This window comes from Chlorocebus sabaeus, chromosome 6 (genome assembly GCF_047675955.1).
Source record: "Chlorocebus sabaeus isolate Y175 chromosome 6, mChlSab1.0.hap1, whole genome shotgun sequence".
Classification (NCBI taxonomy): Eukaryota; Metazoa; Chordata; class Mammalia; order Primates; family Cercopithecidae; genus Chlorocebus; species Chlorocebus sabaeus.
Genome location: NC_132909.1, coordinates 51,361,063 through 51,387,427, shown reverse-complemented (window position 1 = coordinate 51,387,427; position 26,365 = coordinate 51,361,063). Strand labels below are relative to the sequence as shown.

Genomic DNA, 26,365 nt, shown 5'->3' with positions numbered 1-26,365 from the left:
AGAGAGAGGCCGGGTGTGGTGGTTCACGCCTGTAAACCCCAGTGCTTTGGGAGACTCAGGCGGGTAGATTTTGAGGCAAGGAGTTCGAGGTCAGCCTGGTTAACATGGCAAAACCCTGTCTCCATTAAAAATAGAAAAATTAGCGGGGTGTGGTGGTGTGCTCCTGCAGTCCCAGCTACTCAGGAGGCTGAGGCAGGAGAGTTGCTTGAACCCAGAAGGTGGAGGTTGCAGTGAGCTGAGATTGTGAGATCACACCTCTGCACTTCAACTTTGGCAACAGAGCAAGACTCTGTCTCAAAAAAAAAAAAAAAAAAAAGAAAAGGCAGTTCAACAGCATTAAGCACATTCACATTGCTGTGCAGCCGTTACCATCGTCCATCTCCAGAACTTTCTCATCTTTCCAAACTGTAACTCTGTCCCCATAAAATACTTGCTCCCCAACCTCCTCTCCATTCCCTGGCACCCACCATTCTATTTTCTGTCTTTATGAATTTGATGACTCTAGGGACCTCAAATGAGTAGAATCATGCAGTATTTGTCTTTTTTGTTTTTTTTTCCCTTGAGACAGAGTTTTGCTCTGTTGCCCAGGCTGGAGTGCAGTGGTGCGATCTCCGCTCACTGCAACCTCCGTCTCCCGGGTTCACACGATTCTCCGCCAAGTAGCCAGGATTACAGGTGCCTGCCACCACATCCAGCTAATTTTTGTATTTTTAGTAGGGACGGGGTTTCACCATGCTGGCCAGGCCGGTCTCGAACTCCTGACCTCAAGTGATCTGCCAGCCTTGGCCTCCCAAAGTGCAGGGATTACAGGCATGAGCCACCGTGCCTGGCTCCCATTGTCAATTCTTTTAGTTAAGAATTTGAGCAGGTGTGGTGGCTCATGCCTGTAATCCCAGGATTTTGGGAGGTTGAGGCAGGCAGGTCACTTGAGTGCAGGAGTTCAAAACCAGCCCAGGAGTTCAAGACCATTGCTAGAGCCTGTCTCTATCAAAAATGAAAAAAAAAAAAAAAAAAAAAAAGGCAGGCGCGGCGACGTGTGGCTGTAGTCTCAGCTACTCAGGAGGCTGAGGCGGGAGGATCACTTGAGCCCTGAAGTTTGAAGCTACAATGAACTATGATCACATCACTGCGCTCCAGCCTGAGCAACACAGTGAGATCCTGTCTCCAAAAAAACAAAAAAGAATTCTGCATTCATTTTCTCAGCTTTTGAGCATCTTTTCCTCTAGTTGGAAAATTTTATACTTAATCAGCTGTTAATACGTTCAAAGGGCATTTAAGGTCAGACACAATGGCTCATGGCTATAATCCCAGCACTTCGGGAGACCGAGGCGGGTGGATCACCTGAGGTCAGGAGATCGAGACCAGCCTGGTCAACATGGTGAAACCCTGTCTCTACCAGAAATACAAAAATTAGCTGGGTGTGGTGGGGCACGCCTGTAGTCCCAGCTACTGGGGAGGCCGAGGCAGGAGAATCACTTGAACCTAGAAAGCGGAGGTTGCAGTGAGCTGAGATTGCCCCACAGCCCTCGGCCTGGGGGACAGTGTGAGACTTCGTCTAAAAAAACCCCCAAAAAAACAAAAACAAAGGGCATTTAAGTTGTTGTTTCCAATCATTCACAAATCAAGATAGGCCTAAGAGCAGGCGTTAGCAAAACTACATTCTGCCACCCGTTTTTGTAAATAACAAAACCATCTCATATTATAAATAACATTTTATTTTGACAGAGTCACACTTGTTCATTTACATATATTTACATATTGTCCATTTACATATTTTCTATGGCTGCAATAGCAGAGTCCCAACAGAGACGGTATGGTCCGCAAAGCTGAAAATATTTACTCTCTGGCTCTTTCCAGAAAAATCTGCCAACTCTTGGCCTATGTGCATTTGAATAAATCTGTAGTAGGAATTCCTAGAAGGAGAAACATTCCCCACAAGGTTTTAAAAGTCCATTTGCGGTTGTTACAGGTCTGCCTGTAATAAAATCTCCAAAAGTTATTTATGAGCTTTTTTTTTTTTGAGACAGAGTCTCACTGTGTTGCCCAGGCTGGTGTGTGCGGTGGCAAGACCTCAGCTCACTGCAACCTTCGCCTCCCGGCTTCAAGTGATTGTCTTGCCTCAGCCTCCCCAGTAGCTGGGATTACAGGCGTGCGCCACCACGCCCGGCTAATTTTTGCATTTTTAGTAGAGACGGGGTTTCACCATGTTGTCGGGGCTGGTCTCAAAATCCTGACCTCAAGTGATCCGCCCGCCTTGGCCTCCCAAAGTGCTGGGATTACAGGCGTGAGCCACTGCGCCTGGCCAACCTTTTCAATGTGTTTAAGTGAGAGACTTGAGGAATATGGGACGGGAGCAGTCTTGGCCACCCTGGGACCAGCAGCCCAGACAACAGAGGGAATTATAATCCGATCCCCCATGCTAACAAGAGCAGAAGCCCCCCTCGAGGTGTGTCACCTGCACGCACTGGTCTGGGGCCACTCGCTGCTTCCTGAACTCTCATCAGGACCCTTCAGTCCTCCTAACCCTTCAAGGTTGATACCTCTGAGACCCTCCCTTCTCATCACTGCCTGGGTATATCTTATATACTAAATATTTTTAATATTATCAAGGATCTTGACTGGGTGCGGTGGCTCACACCTGTAATCCCAGTGCTTTGAGAGGCTAAGTCAGGAGGATTGCTTGAGCCCAGAAGTTCAAGACCAATCTGGGAAACATAGCGAGACCCCTGTCTCTACAAAAAATAAAAAAATTAGCCGGGCGTGGTGGCACGTGCCATTGGTACTAGCTACTCAAAAGGCTTAAGTGGGAAGATGGCTTGAGCCCAGGAGGACGAGGTCGCAGGGAGCTGAGATCACACTACTGTACTTCCAGCCTGGGAGACAAAGCGAGACCCTGTCTTAAAAAACAAGCAGGCCGGGTGCGGTGGCTCAAGCCTGTAATCCCAGCACTTTGGGAGGCCGAGGCGGGCGGATCACGAGGTCAGGAGATCGAGACCATCCTGGCTAACACGGTGAAACCCCGTCTCTACTAAAAAATACAAAAAACTAGCTGGGCGAGGTGGCGGGCGCCTGTAGTCCCAGCTACTCGGGAGGCTGAGGCAGGAGAATGACGGGAACCCGGGAGGCGGAGCTTGCAGTGAGTTGAGATCCGGCCACTGCGCTCCAGCCTGGGCGACAGAGCGAGACTCCGTCTCAAAAAAAAAAAAAAAAACAAAAAAACAAGCAAACAAAAAAATCCATCTCCGGGTGCTCCTTAATTTCACTCCCCTCTTTTCCAGCCAGATGCTAAGATAGCTGAAGGGGTAGAAATTGCAGATCTTTATTTATGTAGCAAGAGAGAGGAACTGGGAAAGCAGTGAGTGTTCCTGTAGGACAGGAGTCTTTTTTTTTTTGAGACAGAGTCTCACTTTGTTGCCCAGGCTGGAGTGCAGTGGTGCCGTCTTGGCTCACTGCAACCTCCACCTCTCCAGCTCAAGCGATTATCCTGTCTCAGCCTCCTGAGTAGCTGGGATTACAGGCCCCTGCCACTACATCCCAGCTAATTTTGTATTTTAGTAGAGACGGAGTTTCCCCATGTTGGCCGAGGCTGGTCTTGAACTCCTGACCTCAGGTGATCCACCCGCCTCGGCCTCCCAAAGTGCTGGGAGTACAGGCATGAGCCACCGCGCCCGGCTGGTTAATTGTGCTTTTAAAAAATATCCCTCATCCCCGTAAGTATATACACCTACTATGTGCCCACATAATTAAAAAATTAAACAATTTTAATCTCCTAAGAATAAAAAAGGAGACCAAGCATGTGGAGAAATAAATGTCTCAACACACCATAAGGATGGATTGGAGGCCGGGCGCGGTGGCTCACGCCTGTAATCCCAGCACTTTGGGAGGCCGAGGCGGGCGGATCACAAGGTCAGGAGATCGAGACCATGGTGAAACCCCGTCTCTACTAAAAAATAGAAAAAAATTAGCCGGGCGCAGTGGCGGGCGCCTGTAGTCCCAGCTACTCGGGAGGCTGAGGTAGGAGAATGGCGTGAACCCGGGAGGCGGAGCTTGCAGTGAGCCGAGATTGCGCCATTGCACTCCAGCCTGGGGCACAGAGCGAGACTCCGCCTCAAAAAAAAAAAACAACAAACAAACAAAAAAAAAAAAAAAAAAAAAAAAGGATGGATTGGAATGGCCCTTCTGTTATTTTGACAATGATATTAAAAGTCCTGGCCGGGCGCAGTGGCTCATCCCTGTAATCCCAGCATTTTAGGAGGCCGAGGCAGGAGGATGGCTTGAACTCAGGAGTTAGAGATCAGCCTAGGCAACATAGCGAGACCGCGTCTCTACTGAAAAAAAAAAAGCTAGTATCTTGCATTTGTAATTCGTCGGATGCCTGCATCATCTGTCTCTTCGCATCAATTCCGTGGGTGTGTGATGTAGGGATCTGGGGCACGGGAAGTTATTCCTGCTTCATTTCCTGACGCTGACGGGCTGGGCGGTGTCCCTGGGGCCCCAGGGCACATTTGGACGTGTTTGGCAGGGAGAGTCCTGGCCCAGCCCCTGCACGCAGGGCCGCGCTTCCACGGGCCGCCGCCAGGAGACGCGCGAGGCTGCAGATGGCGGCTTTGCAGTGAAGCCGGGAGGGTCGAGGGGCTGGGCGGTCGAGGGGCGGGACCGCGTGCAGACGGCCCAGATTCCTTTCCGGCCAGTTCCTTCCAGGAGCTCTCCCACGTCTACAGCGCCCTCTGCTACTCACCCAGCTCTCTTGTATCTGAGCTTCATTTTCCCATCGTCCTTTAAGCCCATTTTCCCACTGCTCATTTGCAGCCAGGTTTCCATCTCGCATCTTTGCGTCCCCCTTTTCTGCACCCTCCTTTGCACCCCCATTTTCCTGCCTTCCCTTGAGTCTGCATTTCCCAGCCCTCCTCTGCCCCCTACATTTTCCCATGCTCTCTTGCATGCCCGTTTATCACCCTCTTTTGTGCCCCCATGTCCAGGCCCTCAGCCCCTGGCTCTGAGGCTCCTTATTTCAAATGACCTTTTTTTTTTTTTTTTTTTTTTGGAGACGGAGTCTCCCTCTGTCTCCCAGGCTGGAGTGCAGTGGCGAGATCTGCAACCTCCGCCTCCCAGGTTCAAGAGATTCTCCTGCCTCAGCCTCCCGAGTAGCTGGGACTACAGGCACCTGCCACCACACCCAGCTAATTTTTTGTATTTTTAGTAGCAACAGGGTTTCACCACATTAGCCAGGATGATCTCGATCCCATGACCTCGTGATCTGCCCACCTCGGCCTCCCAAAGTGCTAGGATTAGAGGCGTGAGCCACCACACCCGGCCTCAAATGACCTCTTAAAGAAAGGTGTGGAAGGACACACTCCTGGCTGTGAACAGCGCCCGTGGTCCAGGAGACATCACTCCTCTGTGAACATCTTGCTTAGTTCTACATGTTCCAAGAAGCAGGCAATTTGACAAACATTCATTAGATTAATTAAAGTGTGAGCTATTTTCTCCCATTTGAGCCATCCCCCTTCCCCCAATCCATGCAGGACCTGGCCCCAGACACACCCCAGCCCAGGGCTGGACAGAGAGGGGACCAGGGTGGGGCAATGTGAAGCTGATGTGGTTAGGGTGGGGAGGTATGGGGGCAAAGTGGGCTACAGACTGCAGGATCTGGGCCTGGAGGTCTTCAGTGCCCACATACAGAATGTTTTTGGTCCTGAAATGCTAACTGCATCTATCATCATGGAGAAAAGCCCAGTGACCTGCTACTTGGGAGGCTAAGGTGGGAGGACCACTTGAGGCAGGGAGGTCATGGCTGCAGTGAGCCATGATCACCCCACTGCACTCCAGCCTGGGCAACAGAGCAAGATTCTGTCTCAAAAGAAAAAAGAAAAGCCCGGTGACCAAAGGCATACAGCTACAGGACTCTCGGCCTTACAGGTTCCTGCCCTCATGTTACTCTTGCGGCTTCAAAGCCTGGTCTTGCTTCCTGTGTGGCCTCAGGCAGGTCCCTTGGCCTCTCTGAGCCCTGTATGAAGGATGGGTCAAGTGTGGGCTGGGGCTGGGGAGGCCCCATGGCTTGTAGCTAGATTTCTGCATCATGGAGCCTCTGGATCCATTCATTCATTCATTCTCCACGGGTTTCTTAAGTACTGCCATGCCAGGCTTTGGGGGCACAGCTGTTTTTGTTTTTTGTTTTACTTTGTTTTGTTTTGAGACAGAGTCTCACTCTGTCTCCCAGGCTGGAGTGGAATGGCACGACCTTGACTCACTGCAACCTCCACCTCCTGGATTCAAGCGATTCTGCGGCCCCAGCCTCCCAAGTACCTGGGATTATAGGCGTGTGCCACCACACCCGGCCAATTTTTGTATTGTTAGTAGAGACGGGTTTTCACCATGGTGGCCAGGCTGGTCTCGAACTCCTGACCTCAGGTGATTCGCCGGCCTCTGCCTCCCAATGTGCTGGGATTGTAGGCGTGAGCCACCACGCCCAGCAGGGGTCACAGCTGTTAACAGGACAGCCCAAGTTCCCCCCTCCCCCGCTTGGATCCCCCAGTCTACTAGGAGATGTCAACTGTGCAAGTGGTCAGCTCTGGGCATTATGCCCACAGGGTCCTGGTGGCATCTGGAGGGTACCAGGGTAGCATACCATGCCTGTTCTCTTTCCCTGGTGTGGCCTATTTGAAGGATGAGGAGCCAACAGGGGGCAGTTTGGGGCACCTGATTCCCTGAACCATGGGCCTTGCTCTAGTACCCGATTGTGATGTGATAAAAGGCTGACGACCAGGGCAGGGAGCAGCTGCCAGGCAGCCTTAGACAACCATCAAGCAGCCAGGACAGAGAGGGGCAGAGCAAGTCAGTGTTGGCGCCCCTGCCTCAGACCCCTATCATCTTGGGGAACAGTAGCCCAGAGGTTCAGGAAGATGTTAACGTAAATGTTCAGGGTGCCCCAGTCTGTTCAGCATGGCCGAAATCCACACTCCGTATGCTTCCTTGAAGAAACTGTTATCTTTACTCAATGGCTTCGTGGCTGTAAGTATGTCACAATCCGGGCCCCTGGTTTGTTGCAGCCCTTCCTCCACGGTCAGCTCCCTGAAAGACAGAAATAAGTTGATCCAAATTGGCGTCGAGATCTGTGGTTCCCTAGAGAAGCAGGAGGGATGTAGGGCAGACGGAGGAGGACGAGCAGGGAGCTTTGGGACCTGCCATCAACCCAGAGCTGGTGAAATCCAGCACAGATAAGTGTGATCTGGGGGAGCCCAGGTGGGTGATGGAAGAGCTTGGCTCTGAGTCAAATCCTGCAGCCGACCAAGTTGTTTGGGAAGGGCCAGGAGAAAAGGTTATTTTCTGAATCTTTTAAATTTGTCAAGACATTTTTTTCCTTATCATACAAGTAAACTGACATGTACATTGCTAAGGAATTGCCAGGCCGGGCGTGGTGGCTTACACCTGTAATCCCAACACTTTGGGAGGCCAAGGCTGGCGGATCACGAGGTCGGGAGTTCGAGACCAGCCTTGGCCAATATGGGGGAAACCCTGTCTCTACTAAAAATACCAAAAAAAATTAGACGGGCGTGGTGGCGCACACCTGTAATCCCAGCTACTCGGGAGGCTGAGGCATGAGAATCGCTTGAACCTGGGTGGCAGAGGTTGGCAGTGAGCCGAGACTGCACCACTGCACTCCAGCCTGGGCAACAGAGCGAGACTCTGTCTTGATTAAAAAAAAAAAAAAAAAAACGAAGAAGTAATTGTCTTCATTGTAGCACAGTCTAAGGAAAAGCTGCCAGGAAAGAGAAGGAAATGAAATATCACCCCTCCCCTTCACTTGTATTGTAACATTTTAAAGAGAATTAAGGCCGGGTGTGGTGACTCAAGCCTGTAATCCCAACACTTTGGGAGGCTGAGATGGGCAGATCCCTTGAGCCAGGAACTCAAGACCCACTATAGTGAGATCCCCATCTCTATTTAAAAATAAATAAATAAATAAAGTGTTATTGGAACATGGCCATGCTCACTTATATGCAGATTGTGAACAGCCGCTTTTGAGCTACACCAATAGAACCGTGTAGTTTCAACAGACACCCTAAGGCCTGCAGAGTCCACAACATCTGGGTTTTTCAGAAAAAAAAAAAAAATTGCTAATCCCTGTCCTATGACATTATTTATTTTATTTTATTTTATTTTGAGTCGGAGTCTTACTCTGTCACGCAGGCTGGAGTGCAGTGGCACAATCTCAGCTCACTGCAACTTTTGCCTCCCGGGTTTAAGCGATTCTTCTGCCTCAGTCTCCTGAGTAGCTGGGATTACAGGCCGCCACCATGCCTGGCTAATATCTGTATTTTTAGTAGAGACAGGGTTTCGCCATGTTGGCCAGGCTGGTCTTGAACTCCTGACCTCAGGTGATCTGCCTGCTTCGGCCTCCCAAAGTGCTGGGATTATAGGCGTGAGCCACTGTGCCTGGCCTATTTTATTTTTTGAGACAGGGTCTTGATCTGTCATTCAGGTTGGAGTACAGTGGCACAGTCATAAGTCACTGCAGCCTCGACCTCATGGGCTAAAGTGATCCTCCCACTTCAGACACCTGAGTAGCTGAGACTACAGGCACGCACTACCATGCCCAGCTATTTTTTTGTGTGTGTGTGCAGTGGGGAGAGGGTACAGATGAAGTCCTACCAACCTGGTCTTGAACTCCTGGGCTCCCAAAGTGCTAGGATTACAGGCATGAGCCACCGCACTCACCTGGTTCTATTTGTACACAACTAACAGATTACTTTTCTTCCTTTCTGATTTCTGTTCTAAAGATGTCTGGCATCATCCTCGTCGGCCTGGGCATTGGTGGTAAATGTGGAGGGACCTCCCTGACGAGTGTCCTCGGGCTGTCCTCCGCATATCTCCTTCACGTTGGCAACCTGTGCCTGGTGATGGGATGCGTCACGGTACTGCTTAGCTGTGCTGGGTGGTATGGAGTGACTAAAGAGAGCAGAGGCATGCTCTTATTTGTAAGTTGGATCTGCACACAGACCCCAAAACTGCCTCCCCACACATACAAATCTTTTTTTTTTTTTTGAGACAGAGTCTCGCTTTGTCACCCAGGCTGGAGTGCAGTGTCACGATCTCAGCTCACTGCAACCTCTGCCTCCCAGGTTCAAGCGATTCTTCTGCCTCAGTCTCCTAAGTAGCTGGGATTACAGGCACCCGCCACCATGCCCTGCTACTTTTTGTATTTTTAGTAGAGACAGGGTTTCGCCATGTTGGCCAGGCTGGTCTTGAACTCCTGACCTCGTGATCTACCTGCCTCGGCCTCCCGAAGTGCTGGGATTACAAGTGTGAGCCACTGCGCCTGGTCTTGAATTGTTTCAAACTAGAGAGGCCAGGGTGGCCTGGGGTGGAGGGTCAGGGGAACAGAGACCGCCCCTCCCCTGCAGGGTACAAGGTCAGGAGGAGGCTGAGCAGGCTCCCAGGCCCTCTCTCCCACTGTGTGTCTTTTAGTGCATCCTGTCAATGGTTATTGTCCTCATCGTGGAAGTCACAGCTGCCATAGTGGTCCTTCTTTTCTTTCCAATTGTAAGTACAGCCCTGCTCCACCCACGTAGCATTAGAAAGATAAAGAACCAAAGCCGGGCATGGTGGCTCATGCCTGTAATCCCAGCACTTTGGGAGGCTGAGTCGGGTGGATCACCTAAGGTCATGAGTTCGAGACCATCCTGGATAACACGGTGAAACCCCGTCTCTACTAAAAATACAAAAAATTAGCCAGGGAGGTGGCGGGTGCCTGTAGTCCCAGCTACTTGGGAGGCTGAGGCAGGAGAACGGCGTGAACCCGGGAGGCGGAGCTTGCAGTGAGCCAAGATTGTGCCACTGTTCCAGCCTGAGCAAAAGAGCAAGGCTCCATCTCAAAAAAAAAAAAAAAAAAAAAAAAAGATATAGAACCAATAGAAGTCTGCCCCTCCCCACCAGGCACCCACGATCAATTGTGGGGACCCATTGATGGAGGGGCCCATCACACGTGCCACTTTCAATGGAGTGAGAAGCTGAAATCCTCAGCCTGCCCCTCCAAGGCCTCACAGAACCTGCCGAGTTCATTTAGTTCATCTCTCTTGGGTTTGGTGGCAGGAGAAGGGGAGATGATCAGAAGTGTTTGCATATTGATTGGGGTTTTGAAATGTATTCAAAATAGAGGGACAATTTAGCAAAATTCGTCCAAATGACAAAAGCTTCAGCACTTTGAGCTGGCAGTCCCATCTCTGGGAATTATTCAAGGACTCACTTGCTGGTGTGCAGAATCACATGCATGCCAGGGCATGTGAAAGATTGCAAGGAGGGCCAGGTGTGGTGGCTCACTCCTGTAATCCCAGCACTCTAGGAGACTAAGGCAGGTGGATCACAAGGTCAGGAGATCGAGACCAGCCTGGCCAACATGGTGAAACCCCGTCTGTACTAAAAATGCGAAAAAACTAGCCAGGTGTGGTGGCACATGCCTGTAATCCCAGCTACTCAGGAGGCTGAGACAGGAGAATCACTTGAACCCAGGAGCCAGAGGTTGCAGTGAGTTGAGATTGTGCCATTGCCCTCCAGCCTGGACAACAAGAGTGAAACTGTCTCAAAAAAAAAAAAAACAGAAAAAGAAAAGGGGCCGGGCGCGGTGGCTCAAGCCTGTAATCCCAGCACTTTGGGAGGCCGAGATGGGCGGATCACGAGGTCAGGAGATCGAGACCATCCTGGCTAACACGGTGAAACCCTGTCTCTATTAAAAAATACAAAAAACTAGCCGGGCGTGGTGGCGGCGCCTGTAGTCCCAGCTACTCGGGAGGCTGAGGCAGGAGAATGGCGTAAACCCGGGAGGCGGAGCTTGCAGTGAGCTGAGATCCCGCCACTGCACTCCAGCCCGGGCGACAGAGCGAGACTCTGTCTCAAAAAAAAAAAAAAAGAAAAGAAAAAGAAAAGGAAAGAAAGAAAAAAGAAAGATCACAAAGAACCTAGTGAGTATGAATAAGGGTTTAGGTGAGTTAAAATACATCCACACAGTGGAATCCTGTACATCAGGTACAGAGAAGGAGGCGGCTCTCTGGGCACCAGATGGAATGCTCTCCAGGATAGAGTGCCTCATCATTGGCATCCTCCCCAGAGGCTGACCCTGAAACAAGAATTCAAAGGCATGTGGTTTGTTTGGGAGGTGATCCCAGAAAACACCTGCAGGGGACATAGCAAATGAGGCAGGTAAGGGAAGACAGCCCACAAAAGGGGATGCTGGGCACAGCATAGAACCTGCACCTAAGTGGAGAGGGAGTTGGGATATTGATCCACCAACTCCCACTAGCCATTGATGGAGGTCTGCTCCCAGGGGGCATGTGGGCTCAGAGGCCAGAGAATCCTCACTTGCTGGCACTAGGGAGCCAGGCCAGTGGGCACAGAACTGACAAGGGCCACAGAGTTATGGGCAGCCCACCAAGAGCCCCTGCTACTCCTGTCGAGAACAGCCAGATGCAGAAAAATGAGTGCAGCATAAATCAAGGAGGAAGAATAGTGAAAATATACTTTGCTTTGACACACATAGAAGAACATCTCTTTGGGGACACAGGAAACAGTTAACAGTCATTGGCATGGAGTGGGAGGAAATTTTTGGCTGGGAGGAAGGGGTGGGAGAGAGACTTTTCATGGTCTACCCTTCTGTGCATTGTCAATTTCGAACCACGTGCCTCTATCATCACTTTGCAAAAGGATTTTTTAAACCTTTGTTTAAAAAACAGAAAATTAAATGTGCCCCTTTTGTGCAGAGAGAGATTCCGTGGAGATGATATTCAATTCTTTAATGGAGTTACAGCCACATCGTGGGTGCAGCAGGGTGTGGGCGATTCCAAAGAGCAGATGATTCAAATTCGTGTGTGACGGGTACAAAGAGATACGCTTGGCTCCAGACCCACGCGTCTCCCTGTTTCCCTCTCTTGGGCGGGAGGGGGGGCACAGTAGCCTCCGTGTGTCTTCCTCTAGCACAGACCCATGAGCTGAGGGTAGGAAAAATGAAGGCAGCACGAGGGAAGCCCCCACCTCCCACTCTATCCTCAAGAACCTCTGCCAATGAATGGGCCACTCTTGCTAGTTGGGGTACTGACCGCTTCCTGTCCCATCTGTGAGGTTCGAGATGTGGTCTTGGAGCACACCTTCGTGACCCTGAGGAAGAATTACAGAGGTTACAATGAGCCAGACGACTATTCTACACAGTGGAACTTGGTCATGGAGAAGGTGAGGCTCACTTAAAAAAAAAAAAAAAATTGTGGGAAAAGGTACACGACATGGGTAGGCGAAGCGGCTCATGCCTGTAATCCCAGCACTTTGGGAGGCCGAGGTGGGAGGATCACTTGAGGCCAGGAGTTTGAGACCAGCCTGACCAACATGGGGAAACCCCGTCTCTACTAAAAATACAAAAATTACCTCCGTGTGGTGGCAGGCATCTGTAGTCTCAGCTACTCAGCAGGCTGAGGCAGGAGAATCGCTTGAACCTGGGAGGCGGAGGTTGCAGTGAGTTGAGATTGCACCACTGCATTCCAGCCTGGGCGACAGAGGGAGTCTCTTTAAAAGAAAAAAAGAAATAGCCAGTCATAGTGGTGCATGCTTGTGGTCCCAGCTACTCAAGAGGCTGAGGTGGGAGGATCGCTTGAGTCCAGGAAGTCAAGGCTGCAGCGAACTATGATGGCGCCACTACACTCCAGCCTGGGTGACAGAGCAAGACCCTGTTTCAAAAAAGAAAAAAGATTTTAAAAAGATACACAAATGAAATGTATCATTTAAAATTTTTTCTTTTTTTTTTGAGTTGGAGTCTCATTCTGTCACCTAGGCTGGAGTGCAGTGGTGTAATCTCAGCTCTCTGCAACCTCCACCTCCTGGGTTCAAGCAATTCTCCTGTCTTAGCCTCTCAAGTAGCTGAGATTAGAGGCACCCACCACCATGCCTGGCTAATTTTTGTTTTTTTAGTAGAGACGGGGTTTCACCATATTGGTCAGGCTGGTCTTGAACTCCTGGCCTCAGGTGATCCACCCGCTTCGGCATCCCAGAGTTCTGGGATTACAGGCATGAGCCACTGTGCCTGGCCTAAAATTTTTAGTAGAGATCTTTCAGCATGTTGCCTAGGCTGGTCTTGAACTCCTGGGCTCAAGGGATCTGCCTGCCTAGTCTTCCTAAAGTGCTAAGATTACAACGGTGAGCCACCGCGCCCAGCCCTTTTTATTAAAAAAAAAAAAAAAGGTTTTGCTCGCTATGTTGCCCAGGCTGGTCTTGAACTCCTCACCTGAAGTGATCTTCCCGAATTGGCCTCTCAAAGTGTTGGGATTATAGGCATGAGTCACCGCAACTGGCTGATGCCTTTCTGCATGCTGATTTTGGCTTCTCAAGCTTGTGATGGTACAGAATGTATCTCTTTCATTCATTCATACAGTCCTCCCACGAATATTTATTGAGTATCTGTTATGAGTCAGGCTCTGTTTAGGGTTTTTGTTAGGGCACAAAAAAATCCTTGTTGGGGCTGGGCGCTGTGGCTCATGCCTGTAATCCCAGCACTTTGGGAGGCCGAGGCGGGTGGATCACCTGAGGTCAGCAGTTCGAGACCAGCCTGGCCAACATAGCGAAACCCCGTCTCTACTAAAAATACAAAAATTAGTCAGGCATGGTGATGCATGCCTGTAATCCCAGCTACTCGGGAGGCTGAGGCAGGAGAACTGCTTGAACCTGGGAGGTGGAGGATGCAGTGAGTAAGATCGCGCCATTGCACTCCTGAGTGCAATGCCTGAGTGCATTGCCTGAGTGACAGAGGGAGACTCCGTCTCAGAAAAAAAAAAAATCTTTGTTGGGCCAGGCTCAGTGGCTCACATCTGTAATCCCAGCACTTTGGGAGCCTGAGGCGGGTGGATCGCTTGAGGCTAAGAGTTTGAGACCAGCTCAGGCAACATAGCAAGACCCATCTCTACAATAGATTAAAAATATAGCCAGGCATGATGGCCTGCACCTGTAGTCCCAGCTACTCGGGAGGCAGAGGTGGGAGAATCGCTTGAGCCCAGAAGATTGAGGTTGCAGTAAGCTGTGATCTTAGCACTGCACTTCAAACTGTTTTTGAGGAACTGCCAGACTCCTTTCCACAGTGGCTGTATCATTTTCCATTTCCATCAGCAATGCAGGAGTCCAATTTCTCCACATCCTTGAAACCTGTCATTTTCTGTTTTTTTTTTTTTTTTTTTTCTTTTTCTTTGAGATGGAGTCTCACTCTGTCACCCAGGCTGGAGTGCAATGGCGCAATCTTGGCTCACGGCAACCTCCGCCTCCTGGGTTCAAGTGATTCTCCTGCCTTAGCCTCCCAGGTAGCTGGGATTACAGGCGTGCACCACCATACCTGGCTAATTTTTGTATTTCTAGTAGAGACAGGACTTCACCATGTTGGCCCCATCTCTACTAAAAATACAAAAATTAGCCAGGCGAGGGGGCGTGCGCCTGTAATCCCAGCTTCTCAGGAGGCTGAGGCAGAAGAATCACTGAGGAGTTCAGCTTTTTTTGTTTTTAGAGACAGGGTCTTCCTCTGTTGTCCAGGCTGGAATGTAGTGGTGTGATCATAGCTCACTGCAGCCTTGATCTCCCGGGCTCAAGCGATCCTCCAGCCTCAGCCTCCTGAGTAGCTGGGACTACAGGCATCTACCACTATGCCTGGCTAATTTTTTAATTTTTTGCCAAGATGGGGTCTCACCCTGTTGCCCAGGCTAGGAGTTCAGCTTTTACGCTGAGTGAGATGGGAGCCAGGGAGGGTTCTGAGCTGTGATGAGATGTTTATAAGAGGACATTTAGCACAGTCTCTGGAATATTGTGACCACACTAGACAGTAGCCATGGTAACCATGATTTCTGATGTGTTTATTATATTATTATTTGAAAGAGACTCTCCAAGTATTTCTTCTCCTCTCTGTAGCTAAAGTGCTGTGGGGTGAATAACTACACAGATTTTTCTGGCTCTTCCTTCGAAATGACAACGGGCCACACCTACCCCAGGGGTTGCTGTAAATCCATCGGAACTGTGACTTGTGATGGACGCAATGTGTCTACAAACGTCATCCACCAGAAGGTAACTGGAGATTTTGTGTTGCCTTGACAGACCCCTGAGGGCTGGTGACTTTATTTTTATCTTATTTTGAGACAGAGTTTCACTCTTGTTGCCCAGGCTGGAGTGCAGTGGTGCAGTCTCGGCTCACTGCAACCTCCACCTCCCAGGTTCAAGTGATTCTCCCACCTCAACCTCCCAAGTAGCTGGCATCACAGGCATGTGCCACCATACCTGGCTAATTTTGTATTTTTAGTAGAGATGGGGTTTCACCATGTTGGCCAGGCTCGTCTCGAACCTCAGGTGATCCACCCACCTCGGCCTCCCAAAGTGCTGGGATTACAGGCATGAGCCACTGCACCCAGCCTTTTTATTTATTTATTTGTTTATTTTGAGATGGAGTCTCACTGTGTTTCCCAGGTTGGAGTGCAATGGTGCCATCTTGGCTCACTGCGACCTCCGCCTCCTGGGTTCAAGCGAGTCTCCTGCCTCAGTCTCCCGAGTAGCTGGGATTACAGGTATGTGCCACCACGCCTGGCTGATTTTTGTATTTTTAGTAGATATGGCGTTTCATCATGTTGGCCAGGCTGGTCTCAAACTCCTGAGCTCAAGTGATCCTCCCACCTCGGCCTCCCAAAGTGCTGGGATTACAGGCATGAGCCACCACACCTGGCCTTATTTTTAGTTTTTTAGAGATAGGGTCTCACTCTGTTGCCCAGGCAGGAGTGCAGTGGTGTGATCATGGCTCAATGCAGCCTCAAACTCCTCAGCTCAAGTGATCCTCCTGCCTCAGTCTCCCGAGTAGCTGGGACCACAGGCACGTGCCACCATGCCTGGCTAATTTTTAAAAAATTTTTATTAGAGACGAGGTCTTAGTATGTTGCTCAGGCTGGTCTCAAACTCCTGGACTCAAGTGATCCTCCTGCCTTAGCCTCTCAAAATGCTGGGATTACAGGCATGAACCACCATACCTGGCCTGGCAACTTTAATAAAAATGGCTTCTTTTGGGGGACCTCTGCAAGGGGGGTCAGGGAGAAAGAAATCAACTCTTATTGAGTGTTCAGCTTATTTTGACAACACAGCTCAGGAACTTACGGTTTCACCTTCTCTTAGAAACTGAGGCTTGGGGACCGGGCGCGGTGGCTCACGCCTGTAATCCCAGCACTTTGGGAGGCCGAGGCGGGCGGATCACGATGTCGGGAGATCGAGACCATCCTGGCTAACATGGTGAAACCCTGTCTCTACTAAAAATACAAAAAATTAGCCGGGCGTGGTGACGGCGCCTGTAGTCCCAGCTACTGGGAGGCTGAGGCAGGAGAATGGCGTGAACCCGGGAGGCGGAGCTTGCAGTGAGCCGAGATCACGCCACTGCACTCCAGCCCGGGAGACAAAGTGAGACTCCTTCTCAAAAAAAAAAAAAAAAAAAAAAAGGAAAAGAAAAGAAAAGAAAAGAAAAGAAAAGAAAAGAAAAGAAAAGAAAAGAAAAGAAAAGAAACTGAGGCTTGGGGAGGGGACATCACTAGTTCAAGATCACAGAGCTTTGGCAGAGTTGGAGTCTGAAGCTGCATTGGCCTGAGTCCATTGCCAGCACCACGCTACCTGCCCTCCAGAGACCTTAAGTGGAGCAGTAACCATGAAAAGTGATCATCCCAGCGAGAGTGAGGGCCAGCCATGTGATGGAACACTCACTTTGTGAGTTTTGTCCCATCATATCCCTTGAGGTGGGAAATTACTCTTGTCTCATTTTGCAGATGAGGAAATTGAGGCACAGAGAGTTTCTTGTGTCCAGGGAGTGGTGAGCTGGGTTTCAAGCCCCACCCCAGTTACCCCTTAACTTCTGCCATGAGTAATGAGCACAGAGATCTTCTGTGAGGGAAGAAATAGAAATCAGAGCTGGGGCAACATAGCAAAGTCCCCACCACAACAACAACAAAATTTTTTCTGAGACGCAGTCTTGCTCTATCACCCAGGTTGGAGTGCAGTGGTGCAATCTCAGCTCACTGCAGCCTCCGCCTCCCGGGTTCAAGTGATTCTCCTGCCTCAGCCTCCCGAGTGGCTGGGATTACAGGCTTGTAACACCACGGCCGGTTAGTTTTTGCATTTTTAGTAGAAACGGGATTTTACCATGTTGGTTAGGCTGGTCTTGAACTCCTGACCTCAGGTGATCCACCCGCCTCTGCCTCCCAAAGTGCTGGGATTACAGGCATGATCCACCCTGCCCGGCCAAAGAAATTTTTTTATATTAGCTGAGTGTGGTGGCACATGCCTAAAGTCCCAGCTATTCTGGTGGTTGAGGTGGGAGGATCACTGAAGTCCAGCAGTTCAAGACCAGCCTTGGCAACATAGCAAGATGCCGTTTTTACAAAAAATTTAAAAATCAGCTGGGCATGGTGGCGTGAACCTGTAGTCCCAGCTAACTGGGAGGCTGAGGCAGGAGGATCAATTGAGCCCAGGAGGTCAAGGCAACAGTGAGCCGTGACTGTGCCGCTGTACTCCAGCCTGGGCCACAGAGCAAGACCCTTCTCTAAAATAGAAAAAAAAAAGAAGAAGAAGAAATATGAATCGTTCATTCCTTCATTGCACTGAATGGCTCCTGCAAGGAAATAGGCCCTGTGGAAAATCAGCCAGGTTGAGTCCCAGGCAGGGGCCTCAGAGACAGACACAGGCCAGACACTGGCCCACTGGGCCCTGCACAAACTGCCTATCACCTCCTATCCTTCCCCCTTGCTCACTCTGTTCCGGCCATGCTGGCCTCCTTGCTACCGCTCAGAAACACCAGGCATATGCCTGCCTCACGACCTTTGCACAGGCTGCACCCTCTGCCTGGAATGCTCTTCCTTCACGTGTCTTCCTACCTCTCAAGTCTTTACTCAACTGGCACTTTCTCCATGAGGCTGTTCTGACTTCCCATCTATAAAAGGATCCCTTATCCCAACGATCATGCTCTATCTTCATACCCTGTTTCTGTGTCTTTCCAGCATTTATCACCACTTTACAGTATTATCACTATGCTTGCCATTAGCTGTTCTCCCCATTCAAATGGCAGCCCCCTGAGGGCAGGAATTTTGTCTGTTTTATACATTGCTGGGTTGCCACTGTCCAATTCAGTGCCAGGCACTCAAACACCTATTATGTGGCTGAGTGTGATGGCTCATGCTTGTAATCCCAGCACTTTAGGAGGCCAAGGCAGGAGGATCACTTGAGCCAGAAGTTCAAGACCAGCCTGAACAACATAGCAAGACCCCCCATCTTCATAAAAAATTTACAAATGAACTGGGTGTGGCATTGTGCGCCTATAATTTCAGCTGCTTGGGAGGCTCACGCAGGAGGATCGTTTGAGCCCAGGAGTTCGAGGCTGCAGTGAGCTATGGTCATGCCACTGCATCCAGTCTGAGTGACAGGACAAGACCCGATTTAAGAAAAAAAAAAAAACCTATTACGTGAAAGGGGGCACTGCACAGTGACAACAGCAAGTTCAATGTGGCCTAAGCCTCCAGAGGAGAGATGTGCCAGGGGCCTAGAAGAGGGAGCAACTCTAGAAGTGCAGGAAGGAGGCCGGGCGTGGTGGCTCACGCCTGTAATCCCAGCACTTTGGGAGACTGAGGTGTGTGGATCACCTGAGGTCAGGAGTTCACCAACACAGTGAAACCCCATCTCTACTACAAATACAAAAATTAGCCGGGCGTGGTGGTGGGAGCCTATAACTCCAACTATTTGGGAGGCTGAGGCAGGAGAATTGCTTGAACCTGGGAGGTGGAGGTTGCCGTGAGCCAAAATCGTGCCACTGCACTCCAGCCTGGGCAACAAGAGCGAAACTCCATCTCAAAAAAAAAAAGTGCAGGAAGGAGAGAAGATGCCCTGCCCGTGCACTTTGCCTGGTCTCCTGATATCTCTGAGCCTCAGTTTCCTCATCTGTAAAGTGGAGGAAAGAAGAATACCCAAATCATGGGGTTATAGTGAGAAATGAGTAAGAAAATATGTGGACCGAGAAGCCACTGAATACATGTCAGCTTTTCTGTTCATATGTAAAGAGCACTTAAAAGTAACTAACAGTTATTGAATGCTGGCTACATGTCAGGCCACTGCAATGTACTTCATGTAGATTCCTTCTTTTATATTTATGTATTTATTTAGAGACAGGTTCTTGCTCTGTCATCCAGGCTGGAGTACAGTGGTGCAAACATGGCTCACTGCAGCCTTGACCTCCCAGGCTCAAACGACCCTCCCATCTCAGCCCCCAATAATTTGGGACTACAGTCACACACCACGACAACGGCTAATTTTTGTATTTTTTGTAGAGACGGGGTTTCGCTATGTTGTCCAGGCCAATCTCGAACTCCTGGGCTCAGGGAATCTGTCAGCCTCGGCCTCTCAGAGTGCTGGGATTACAGGCGTGAGCCATCGTGCCTGGCCTTATTTATTATTTATTTAGAGATGGAGTCTCGCTCTGTCGACAGGCTGGAGTGCAGTGGCACAATCTTGGCTCACGGCAACCTCCGATTCCCTGGTTCAAGTGATTCTCCTGCCTCAACCTCCCGAGTAGCTGGGATTACAGGTGCTGCCACCTTGCCTGGCTATATTTTTGTATTTTTCGTAGAGACGGGGTTTCACCATGTTGGCCAGTATGGTCTTGATCTCCTGACCTCATTATCCGCCTGCCTCCGCCTCCCAAAGTGCTAGGATCATAGGCATGAGCCACCACGCCCCAGCCTGTTTATTTTTGAGACAGGATGTTGCTCTGTCCCCTGGGCTGGCGTGCAGTGGCATGATCGTGGCTCACTGAAGCCTCTACCGGCTGGGCTCAAGCGATCCTCCTGCCCCAATCTCTCAAGTAACTGGGACTACAGCCGCACACCAGGCTGATATTTAAATTTTTTATAGAGAGGGAGTCCCACTATGTTACCCAGACTGGTCTTGAACTCCTGGGCTCAAGTGATCCTCCTGTCTTGGCTTCCCAAAGTGCTGGGGTTATAGACATGAGCTACCATGGCTGGCCTTTGATTCTTTTACTCCTCACAAAATTCATGTAAGGCAGATCCAGTGGGTACCATTTATAGATGGGAAAATGGAGGTACAGAGAAATATAGTGACTTCTCCAAGGTCATACAGCTAGTAATAATCAAGGATGTCCAACCACACTTGATCGCCACACTGGAACATTAGCACAGACAAGTAGAAGGGAATCATCGTTATGTTCTGTTGGGGGAATGAGGAGGACAGGGAAGATGCTAGGGTGGCAGGGGGCGGGTGGCAGTCAAATGAGATGGAGGGAAGGCCCTCATGGCTCTCTCCCCTTCTCCTCAAAGAATCTGAGAGGCATCTGGGTGGCCCAGTGAGTTGGGGTGGATGGGGATTTGCAATCCATGAGCCCCTAACCAGCTCCTGCTTGTTTTGGCATTTGTTTCCTCAGGGCTGTTTCCATAAACTCCTCAAAATCACCAAGACTCAGAGCTTCACCCTGAGTGGGGGCTCTCTGGGAGCTGCAGCAATACAGGTAAGACCCAGCCTCCCTAGGGCGTATTGAACTGTTTTATTAAGGACCTACTGTATGCCAAACTGTTCTGGTCACTGGGACACAGCAGTGAACAAAATACAAAACTTAAAAAAGAAAAGAAAAGAAATAAACTCAACAAAGAAGAGCAAACTAAACCCAAATCAAGCAGAAGGAAGATACTAAAGATTAGAGTGAAAATAAATGAAATGGAGAAAATCAATAAAACCAAAATTTGATTCTTTGAAAAGATAAAACAGGTAGGGCATAATGACTCAGCCTGTAATTCTAGCACTTTGGGAGGCTGACGCAGGAGGACTGCTTGAACCCAGGAGTTCGAAATCAGCCTGGGCAACATAGTGAGACCACCCATTTCTACAAAAACGAAAATAAAAAAATTATCCAGGTGTGGTGGCACATGCTTGTAGTCCCAGCTACTTGGGGGGCTGAGGCAGGGGGATCACTTGAGCCTGGGATATCAAGGCAAGTGAGGCATGATTGTGTCACTGCACTCCATCCTGAGTGACACAGTGAGATCGTGTTACAAAAAACAAAAACAAAAAAAAACAAACATAAAATTGACAGAACTCTAGTAGACTGAAGGGGGAAAAAAAGGGAAAGATAACTCAAATTACTAAAATTAGGAATGAAAGAGAGACATCACTACTGACCTTACAGAAATAAAGCAACTATAAGGGAAAAGTCTGAACCTGTATGCCAATAAATGAACTAACCTAGATGAAATAGACAAATTCCTAGATAAACACAAACTACCAAAACTGACTCAAGAAGAAATAGAGTATCTAAATAGGTCTACAACAAGTAATGAGATTAAATTAGTAACCAAAAAATTTCCCACAAAGAAAAGATCAGGCCCAGATATCCTCACTGGAAATATTACCAAACTTTTAGAGAAGAATTAACACCATTGTTTCACCTGCAAACTCTGCCAATAAAAAGGAGGAAGACATATTTCCCAGTTTATTCTATGATGCCAATACAAGATATTGCAATGACATAAGAAAGTAAAACTACAAGGCCGGGCGTGGTGGCTCATGCCTGTAATCCCAGAACTTTGGGAGGCCAAGGCAGGTGACTCACGAGGTCAAGAGTTTGAGACCAGCGTGACCAACATGGTGAAACCCTGTCTCTACTAAAAATATAAAAATTAGCTGGGCGTGGTGATGCACACCTGTAATCCCAGCCACTCGGGAGGCTGAGGCAGGAGAATCGCTTGAATGTGGGAGGTGGAGTTTACAGTGAGCCAAGATTGCACCGCTGTACTTCAGCCTTGGTGACAGAGGTCTCAAAAAAAAAAAAATTATTATATCTTAATAAAAAGACAAGTAACCCAACCAAAATGGACAAAGGATTTGAATAGAGATTTTTATCCAAAGAAGGCATACAGATGGCCAGTAATCACATAAAAAAATGCTCTACCACCATCAGTCATTAGGGAAATGCAAATAAAAACACTTTATTCCCACTAGGATGGCTAAAGTAAGAAAGACAATAACAAGTGTTGACAAGGATGTGGAGATATTTGAACACTTATACATTGTTGGTGAGACTGTAAAATGGTGAAGCCACTTCCTAAAATGTTAAACATAGAATTATTATTTGTCCCAGCAATTTCTCTCTTATGTTTATAATCCAAGATAATTGAAGACATGTATCCATACAAAAACCTTTATGTGAATGCTCATAGCAGGATTATTCATAATAATCAAAAAGTAGATAAAAAGTTATGTGGCAGTGGAGTCTGGGGAATATGGTCCATAGGGTTCCGGGGAAGGCCAAAGTGGAGAGGATGGGCCAGGCGCGGTAGTTCACACCTGTAATCCCAGCACTTTGGGAGGCTGAGGTGAATGGATCACCTGAGGTCAGGAGCTCGAGACCAGCCTGACTGACATGGTGAAACCCCATCTCCACTAAAAATGCAGAAATTAGCCGAGCGTGGTGCTGGGCGCCTGTAATCCCAGCTACTCGGGAGGCTGAGGCAGGATAATTGCTTGAACCCGGGAGGTGGAGGTTGCAATGAGCCAAGATAGTGCCATTGCACTCCAACCTGGGCAACAGAGTGAGACTCCTTCTCAAATAAATAAATAAATAAATAAATGGAGACGAATGCACTGTAACCACAGTGGCTCCAACTTAGCCTAGGCAGTTCTTCAGCCATCTGTAAAACCCTGCCCCTCACCTTTCTGGAACAGGATGCTCCCCTTGCCCCTGTAACTCCAGTACGATTCTGGTTTGGAGATCTCTAGCATTGGATCCATGTTTCTCTCTTCACCCATTTCAGTTGCCAGGAATTCTCGCCACTTTGCTGCTGTTTATCAAGTTGGGCTGACACCCAGGCCTCGAGAAGATGAGACACCTGGGCCCACCTGGCTGCTGGAGAGTCAGTCTCAGTTTTATTTGTCTGTGGCACTCACTGCTTCTGGAGGGGAGACTGTTAATAAAAGATTTGGGAAACCCCTGTCCAGCCTGACTCCTTTCTCCTTACTTTCATTTTTGGCAATGATTTTACCTCAAAATACCTGGAGAGGCTATGTCCTTTCTCATACAACTTTCCTGTTTTGTAAATTATTATTGGGGTGTGTATGTGTGTGTGTGTGTGTGTGTGTGTGTGTTTTCTCTTCGAGACAGTCTTGCTGTGTTGCCAGGCTGGAGTGCAATGGCACGATCTCGGCTCACTGCCACCTCCACCTCTGGGGTTCAAGCAATTTTCCTGCCTTAGTCCCCCAAGTAGCTGGGATTACAGGCACTCGCTACCACGCCCAGCTAATTTTTTGTATGTTTAGTAGAGATGGGGTTTCACCATGTTGGCCAGGCTGGTCTTGAACTCCTGAGCTCAGGTGATCCACCTGCCTCAGCCTCTCAAAGTGCTAGGATTACAGGCATAAGCCACTGCACCCAGCCAGTTTTGTAAATTATTCTATGAAACATCTAGAACTTTCACAAAAGCCAAGAACATTCATCCAATGAAACATATACACATCACCCAGGTTCAACAATGCAAAGATTGACATATTTGCTTTGTCAATCCCCTTTTTACCCTTGATAAAGTATTTTTTCATTTTTTTAAAATTGACAAGTCATAATTTATTTATAGGGTACAATATGACATTTTGATATATGCATACAATGTGGAATGATTAAATCAAGTTAATTAACATATCTATCAGTTCACTTATTTTTTTGTGGTGGTACATGTGTAATCCCAGCACTTTGGGAGGCCAAGGTAGGAGGATCGCTTGAGCCCAGGAGTTTGAGACCAGCCTGGGCAACATAGCAAGATCCCTCTGCCCCCTTTTTTTTTTTTTTTTTTTGTTAACATGGAGTCTTGTTCTGTCGCTCAAGCTGGAGTGCAGTGGTGTGATCTTGGCCTATTGCAACCTCCCCACATTCTGGGTTCAAGCAATTCTCCTGCCTCAGGCTCCTGTGTAGCTGGGATTACAGGCACCTGCCACCACGCCTGGCTAATTTTTATGTATTTTTGGTAGAGATGAGGTTTCATCAGCCTGGTCTCAAACTCCTGACCTCAAGTGATCTGCCCGCCTCGGCCTCCCAAAGCTCTGGGAATACAGGCATGAGCCACTGCGCCTGGCCTGACTCCATCTCTACAAGATAACAACAAGAAAACCCTCCAAAAAACAAACCCCAGACAATGTCATTTCTTCCCTTCATATTTCAGTACACATCTCTAATAATATGTTCATTTGCATTCACAACCATAACATCATCATCACATCTAGGATCATTAACATTGCTTGTTTGGCCTCCCTTAATACCTAGGCTATCGTTGAGTTTACCTGATAGGCTCAAAAACCTTTTTTAAAGGGACAGAACCTCATTGTGTCACCCATGCTGGATATGATTGTTGCTCAGGGTAACCTCTAACTCCTGGGCTCAAGGGAATCTCCCACCCCACGTCAGCTTTCCGAGTACACGGGACTACAGGCATGCACCACCGTGCCCAGCTAATTTTTTTTTCCTTCTTTTTTTTTTTATTTTTGAGACAGAGTCTCACTCTGTTGCCCAGGCTGGAGTGCAGTGGCACAATCTCAGATCACTGCAACCTCTGCCTCCTGGTTTCAAGCGATTCTTCTGCCTCAGCCTCCTGAGTAGCTGGAGTTACAGGTGCCTGCAACCACACATGGCTAATTTTTGTATTTTTAGTAGAGATGGGGTTTTGCCACGTTGGCCAGGCTGGTCTCGAACTCCTGACCTCAAGTGATCGTCCCATCTCAGCCTCCCAAAGTGCTGGGAATACAGGCTTGAGCCACTGCGCCCGGCCAGAAATAAACATTTTTACCCACATGTCTGATACCAAATATCTGGGGTTTTCCACACTAAATAATTCTCCAATTCTCTGTGCATACCCAGTGGGTATCCTACAATTCAATTTTGACATCAATTACCCAGAGTTGGTGTGTGACCCCCTAGATTTAAGGGCTGAGTCCCACAAAACTGAGCTGCCCTCACTTCAGATGTATCAAGTATCGAGTTCCCAGGTTACCCATACTTCAGTCCAACGTGGCTACAAAGGCAGGGGGGTTCTCACAAGCCTCCTCCCTTTCAGGTTTGGTAATTTGCGAGAATGACTCACGGATCTCAGGAAAGTGTTTTACTTACTACTCCTGGTTTATTATAAAGGAGACAACTCAGGCTGGGCATGGTGGCTCAAGCCTGTAATCCCAGCACTTTGGGAGGCTGAGGCGGGTGGATCACGAGGTCAGGAGATCAAGACCATCCTGGCTAAGCCGGTGAAACCCTGTCTCTACTAAAAAATACAAAAAACTAGCCGGGCGAGGTGGCGGGCGTCTGTAGTCCCAGCTACTCGGGAGGCTGAGGCAGGAGATCCAGCCACTGCACTCCAGCCTGGGTGACAGAACGAGACTCCGTCTTAAAAAAAAAAAAAAAAAAAAAAAAAAAAAAAAAAAAAAAGAGGAAGTTAGGTTAGGGGAGTTTTATTGTATTAATCTGTTTTCCCACTGCTAGAAAGAACTGCCTGAGACTGGGTAATTTACAAAGGAAAGAGGTTTAGCCGGGTATGGCGGCTCACACCGGTAATCCCAGTATTTTGGGAGGCTGAGGTGGGCAGATCACGAGGTCAGGAGTTCAAGACCAGCCTGGCCAACATGGTGAAACCTTGTCTCTACTAAAAACACAAAAATTAGCTGGTCATAGTGGAGCATGCTTGTAATCCCAGCTACTCGGGAGGCTGAGGCAGGAGAATTGTTTCAACCCTGGAGGCGGAGGTTGCAGTGAGTCAAGATGGCACCACTGTACTCCAGCCTGGATGGCAGAGCAAGGCTCAGTCTCAAAAACAAAAAAAAAAAAAAAAAAAAAAAGGAAAGAGGTTTAATTAACTCACAGTTCAGCATGGCTGGGGAGGCCTCAGGAAACTTACAATTATAACGGAAGGCAAAGGGGAAGCCAGACACCTTCTTCACCAGGTTGCAGGAAGGCGAAGAGCCGAGAGAAGGCGGAAGAACCCCTTATAAAACCATCAGATATCGCGAGAACTCACTTGCTATCGGGAGAACAGCATGTGGAAACCAACCCCATGACTCAATGACCTCCACCTGGTCTCTCCCTTGAAACGTGGGGATTATGGGGATTACAATTCAAGGTGAGATTTGGGTGGGGACACAAAGCCAAACCGTATCAACTGTGACTACCTGGGGTAAGGGCCATCCAGGCAGAGGCAGGGGGAGCATCCTGTGCAAAGGCCTTGGGGCAGCGGTCTGGTATGTTCAAATAGCAGCAAATACGCCAATGTGGCTGGAGGGGAACAAGCGTGGGGAGGCAAGTGGA

General features: G+C 48.9%; 1 protein-coding gene across 1 annotated transcript; it reads left to right on the top strand.

The window, feature by feature from the left end:
- The first annotated feature begins 5,179 nt into the window (after positions 1-5,179).
- Positions 5,180-22,892, top strand: TSPAN16 (tetraspanin 16). Its single transcript, XM_037992144.2, has 7 exons — positions 5,180-7,011; positions 8,781-8,978; positions 9,469-9,543; positions 12,112-12,219; positions 14,923-15,075; positions 20,462-20,545; positions 22,845-22,892. Exons 1-7 carry the CDS (start codon positions 6,943-6,945, stop codon positions 22,890-22,892), a joined length of 735 nt encoding a protein of 244 aa, XP_037848072.1. The 5' UTR covers positions 5,180-6,942.
- The last annotated feature ends 3,473 nt before the right edge of the window (positions 22,893-26,365 follow it).

Bases quoted from the DNA above. Each gene is read 5' to 3' on its own strand.
- TSPAN16 (XM_037992144.2), top strand. From the start codon at position 6,943: ATGGCCGAAATCCACACTCCGTATGCTTCCTTGAAGAAACTGTTATCT. The intron at 12,220-14,922 runs GTGAGGCTCACT...TCCTCTCTGTAG, and splicing joins GGAACTTGGTCATGGAGAAG to CTAAAGTGCTGTGGGGTGAA. The intron at 15,076-20,461 runs GTAACTGGAGAT...TTGTTTCCTCAG, and splicing joins CAAACGTCATCCACCAGAAG to GGCTGTTTCCATAAACTCCT.